At 35.1% G+C, this 6,080-nt stretch overlaps 1 protein-coding gene across 1 annotated transcript; it reads right to left on the reverse strand.

Annotated features, from left to right (window-relative positions):
• Positions 1-998: 998 nt before the first annotated feature.
• Positions 999-2,654, reverse strand: LOC140986590 (mitogen-activated protein kinase kinase 4-like). The gene has a single exon (XM_073454892.1). It carries the CDS (start codon positions 2,440-2,442, stop codon positions 1,489-1,491), a length of 954 nt encoding a protein of 317 aa, XP_073310993.1. The 5' UTR covers positions 2,443-2,654; the 3' UTR covers positions 999-1,488.
• Positions 2,655-6,080: the final 3,426 nt, after the last annotated feature.

Consider the following 6,080-nt stretch of genomic DNA (forward strand, 5'->3'; position numbering starts at 1 on the left):
ATATATAAGATTTGTCCAGCTAACTTCAGTATTTTCCCAAAGTTAGTGGAAATAGAACTCCAACAGTTTTTTTTAATGATTTCGGTATAGATTATATTTATCGATACCATACCAAAAAATCGGTATACCGAATATGTTAGGAAGAAAGGTATGAAATATATACCATACAGAAATTTCAGTATACACGATATCGGTATCTAATTTCTCGGTACGTACCAAAATTTTCGGTACGGTATACGATTTTCTTTGAAAAAACCGGTAGACCGTACCGAACCAGCCCTAAATACGATGACGTCTCTGATTCATATACAACATATGGTTATGATTTTTTTATTTTTGAGATTTGGTTTGTTTCAATTGATAAATGATAGTAGACATGTTCTAATTCATTTAAATATTATCAAAATTTCGTTCATATATTTTTAATAGTTTAGTTGCTCATATACAACGTAAATGCACTTTTCTATGTTATCTTTAGGAAGTTCATGGGTCGAATAATTAGTTTGTAGAGTAAAGATTAAAATATGTACTAATTTTTTCATTATTAAAATACAACAATTTGTTATTATTATGGAATTTTTCCCTTGTATACACAATAATTACTTATTCACCAATAGAGAAAAAGGCTTGACGGACAAGCAAAAGAGAGCCCAATTAGGAATCTCCCGCAACGGGCCCCTACCTCACGTCTGCTTGGATTTTGGAAGAGCAGTTTTAAAACAGAGGAATCAAAGATATGAAAATGAGGTATAAATTTTTTAAGAAGAATCACTCATGTTATTCATTTACTTTAGGATTGAAAAGTACCTTATCAATTATATGTTTACAACTTGAACAATAATATCTTAAAATAATTTTTTGTTGAATAGACGTACTTTTTTTTTCTTATTTAATATGAGAGATGTTTGTTACAACAGAATCTCGAACATGAGATATTGTCCCAAACGTGAAACTTTAGCGTCTGATGAATTATAAAATATTAAGTAAAAGGGTTTTGCAAGATTTTCAGCTACTTTCTTATTCATGTACACTACATAATTATAAGGTAACAAGTCCTTTTTGATATCAAGTCTATGATAAAATGAACCCGAGGATCATTCTGTTTTGTCCTTCAATGATAAGCCAAATTCTCATTGTGGTTCCATGGTGAGGCTTTGTGGGAGAGTACATAAATAATGGATACTATTCCAACCAAAATGCTATATAAACTAGGTCGAGTATGCCTAAAATGTATCAAGCCGCCAATCAAGTTTCTGTTGCATTGAGTTTATTTCTTCACCACCATCACCAAATTGTAACTTTTCATTGATTTTGATAGAGGTGGTTGCAAGCTTATGATCAAAAGTCCACTTAGTCCCGAATGAAAGAAGCAAGAATTGACCGATTTTAATAATAGTTTCAAGATTGATAGATCATATACGCAACGTAAATATAGCAAGAAAGTATGCCTAAACCGGCATCGAAGTACAAAGAAAATCCCCAAATTAATTACTTGTACTCCCCAGGCGACACATGCAGCGTGATAAAAGGATGCAGCAACAGCTTTGCAGCGGTCCATCGCTTCGTGGGATCCCTGTGAAGGCAACAAGCGATAAAATCTCGAAACTCTCTGCTCGCGGAGGCGGGAGCCTCTGGCGGATGGGACATACAAATGGCACACATTAGACTAGCCCAATCTCCTTGCTGTCCAACGGAAAACGGAAACTTTCCCAAGTAAAATTCAAGAATGCTGACTCCCAAACTCCATATATCACCGGCATATCCGTCATATTTACCGTGATTAAGATCAGTGTTAATTCTTTCCGGGCTCATGTACGCTATTGTTCCGACCGACGAATTACAAGGGTCCAACGTTTGAGATAAGAACCGGGACACGCCGAAATCAGCTATCTTTACGTTTCTGTGTGAATTTATCAGCAAGTTGGAGGGCTTGATGTCACGATGAACAATTCTGCGCTTGTGAAGGTAGTGCAATCCGGAGAGAACCTGTCGGGTGAGATCAGATAGAGAGGGTTCATGGGAGATGCGTGTACCCTCCAGAGATCCTCTGTCCATATACTCCAGAAGAACTTGAACTTCCCCGTTGTGATCGAAGAGGTGGTGGCATTTGACGATGTTGGGATTGTCGACGTCACGGAGAATCTCGATTTCGCGGCATATCTGAACGAGCACGGCGTCTTCGTGGTGGCTGTACATCACTTTAAGTGCGTAGAACTTGGCAGAGGGACGGTGTAGAACCTTGTAGACAGTACCTCCTGCGCCGCTACCAATCCTGCTCACACGCTCCAGCTCGGAATACTGCAAAGGCTGAGAGTTAGAGGATACGGGCGGAAGAGGGAGGGGAACCGCAAGCGAATTAGTGTCGCGATTGGGAAGAGGGAGGGTAAGTCCCAGGCGCCTCCCCGGGCGTTTGGCGGCAGACGGTGGTTTGAAGGGTACCATCACACACTCAGTGTGATTAAAAAACCAATCTTTTTCACCAAAACTCACAGGTGATCAGAATTATGAACTGCCAACAGAAGACAAATCTGATACGTCAAGTTCGAGATTGCCTTCACATGTATCGATCAAACTATTTATAGAGTGTGGTGATGCGTTCAAATCAAGCAATTTCAGAGTAATCTTGCCATTAGTAAACAGTATAATCTTCTAATTGTTTCTTCCCTCTTCTTCTTCATTCTTTGTTTCCATAATGATTTATTTTTTTTTTGAAACAAATTATCCATGAGATGACTATTTCCAAGTGTCAAATTATAATTTTGTTATGTAGGATCCATATATTTTTACGTCCACATCAACTTTGGACATCCGTCGTTAATTAGCTTTACGACGGTTATTTCCGTCATTAAAACCGTTGTTAAAACCAAGTTTTTTTTGTAGTGACTTTTATGTTAGCATGATTCTAGCGAAACAAAGTTAATCGAAAATTAAATTAATGATGAAAAATTGTCTTAATAGCTTGCTAGTAATTAATGAAATCAAACAAAGGTATTACTTTTCTATTTAGTGTCAAACTATCAAGATTGTGTTGTGCCATATTGTCAGACAGAGTTATTGAGATCCAAATGTTGATAAAATTACACTTGTGCTATAAAATTTGTATTAGATGAATTACATATAATTTTACAATAATAAAAAAGATTGGAGGAATTTGAAATTTTAAAAACATGTATGAAATAATGAGTGTGGATAAAGGTGCGTGAGCAGACGAAAGAAGAAATGAATTTGAGCAGACTGACAATGAGGCGACCAAATGCGTGTGAACAAGTCAAGTCCCTTCTCCCAATTTGTGCGTGACAACTTTCAATGAAACCTACATTTTTATACTAGTGGTCATTAATAATATTAATAACAATAATAATATAGTGTTCCTATCAATAATAGAATTTCATTTTCATATGGAATTAACCAACAAAATTTTAAGGTTTTTCAAATGTAGGTGACTTCATATACTCAAAATGTTGTGCAAGTATACTGACTGATATAGCATCGAGACTTTTAGGGATAAAAGTTGCCACATTAGAAAGAGATGGATTATATTAAAAATTGTTGTTTATGGTATACCATAAAACTCGAGAATGACAATGAAAAATCTGCTAGAATTTAAATTGAGATAAATGTTAAACGCTCTCTCTCTTTAATAAGAATTTTGCCCCATCTTGGTGCTCTGGTTATGATAATTATTCTCCAAGATACAACAACTCTTCTTACAATAACAATACTGTAAATTAATACATGAATACACGTGATATCGAAAGAGCGTAAACACGAAAAATTATCATATTAGGATATGTGGCTTTTCACTTGAACCTTCCTTAGTAGAATACTATCGGATTTATTAGGTCAAGAAGTGAAGTTAATTTCTTGAACTTCTTGGCAGTTTATGTAAAACCAGACAACAATACTCACACGATAACTTCCCAACATTTCCATTTAGTTCTTTATCGGTTGTGTCTGTTTTCGCCATGAAACACTTATTGGTTTCGTAAGTGTGAGGACGATTGTTTTGTTGAGGCGACTCGTTCTCACACTTACATAGGTGGTTTCTTCTCTTTTTTTTTTAATTATCATGACATACTCTTCCTTTGACAAGCTAAAGAATCGTTAAAAGTCCAATACTTAACATTACTACATTGGTAGGCAACAACACTCGTCGTATTAAGAATGAAAGGGAAAATCTCCCAATTGTTAACTCAAGTTTTCATAATTTAGTTGTCTCATTGAACCAATATCTTGGGATTTTCAATCAACAAGGTTGAATTTCCACAATGAAAATTTTATTTTGTAGGTTTTAAACTCATTACTCTAGACAAGATGCACACTTGATCTTCATTCAATGTTTTCGTAAGCGGATCAGCTAAGTTATCTTTTGATTTAACATAATCCATAGAGATAACTCTATTTGGGATCAATTATCGAACTGTATTATGTCTTAGATGAATATGTCGAGATTTACCATTGTACATCCTATTTTGTGTCATTGCAATTGACTGTCGCAATGTATAATTATTGTAGGCACTGGACTTGTCCAACATGGGATATCTTCCAGAAAATTACGAAGTCATCCTATTTCTTTTGCAGCCTTGTATATTGTTATGAATTCAGATTTCATAGTCGATCTAGCAATGCATGCTAGTTTTGATGACTTCCAAGATACTACGCCAACACTAATGTTAAAGACATAGCCACTGGTGGATTTGGAGTCTTTGGTGTCAGACATCTAATTAGCATCAATATATCTTTCTAGTATCGCAAGATATTTTGTATAGTGAAGTCCATACTCTAATGTGTGTCTGAAATATCTAAGCACCCTTTTCAAAGACTTCCAATGAGAATCAATATGATTGCTCGTGGATCAACTCAATTTATTTATAGCACAAGTGATGTCCGATCAAGTAAAGTCAGTGATGTACATAAAGATTCCAATAATTATGGAATATTCCAGTTGAGACACTGTTTCTCCATGATTTTTACCTAAATAGACGCTCAAGTTCATAGGTGTTTTTACGAGAAATGAGTCATAAGCATTAAACTTTTTCAAGACAGTTTCAACACAATGAGATTGAGATATAATTATTGTTTCTTAAGTTCTGTAGAGATTTTAATCCCTAGAATAACATCAGCATTACCGATTTATTTCATATCAAAATTTTGTCAATGTTTTCTTTGTTTTTTTGACCATGTCATGGTTACTCCCCATTATAAGCATGTCGTCTACATATAGAAACATTATTACATAAGATTCTCAAGTGCCTTTAATGTAGACACAATTGTCACACTCATTAATCTGAAAACTATTGGACAAAATCATTTTGTGGAATTTCTCATGCCACTATTTGGGCACTTGTTTAAGTTCATATAAAGACTTAATGGTCGTCAAAATTTCCTTTCTCGACCTTGAGTAATATAACCTTCAAGTTGTTCCATATATATCTCTTCTTCAATTTCACAATTCAAGCATGTAGTTTTGACATATATTTGTTGTATTTCAAGGCCATGCAAAGCTGCAATTGCAATAAGCACACGAATAGAAATTATTCTTGAAATTGTTGAGTACGTATCAAAGAAATCAAGACCTTCATTTTGTCTATAGCATTTAGCAATCAATCTGGCCTTGTATTTTTCTATTGTTCCATCACTTTTATACTTTCTTTTGAGGACCCATTTGCATCACAATGGTTTTGTACCTGGTGGAAGATCCACCGGTTCCCAAGTATAGTTTTCATAATAGGCCTTGTATTTTTCTAATGTTCCATCAGTTTTATACTTTCTTTTCATGACCCATTTGCATCCCAATGGTTTGGTACCTGGTGGACGATCCCCAAGTTCCCGAGTATGGTTTCGCATAATAGAATCCATTTATGCATTGATGGCTTTTTTCAAGTTTAGAGCTTCAAGGCTAGACGGTGCATCTTGTAAGTTCTTTGATTCATTTTCCAGCATGTAAGTGAGGAAATTTGGACCAAAAGACTTCAAGGTTCTATCTCTTTTACTTCGCATAGGTTCTTCTTTTTTAGAAGAGCCTTCAATTGTCTTAGAATTTTTATCTTGTGAATTTTCATCAGTAGGAGCATAACCTT

Source organism: Primulina huaijiensis, chromosome 10 (assembly GCF_012295235.1).
Source record: "Primulina huaijiensis isolate GDHJ02 chromosome 10, ASM1229523v2, whole genome shotgun sequence".
NCBI classification, from domain to species: domain Eukaryota; kingdom Viridiplantae; phylum Streptophyta; class Magnoliopsida; order Lamiales; family Gesneriaceae; genus Primulina; species Primulina huaijiensis.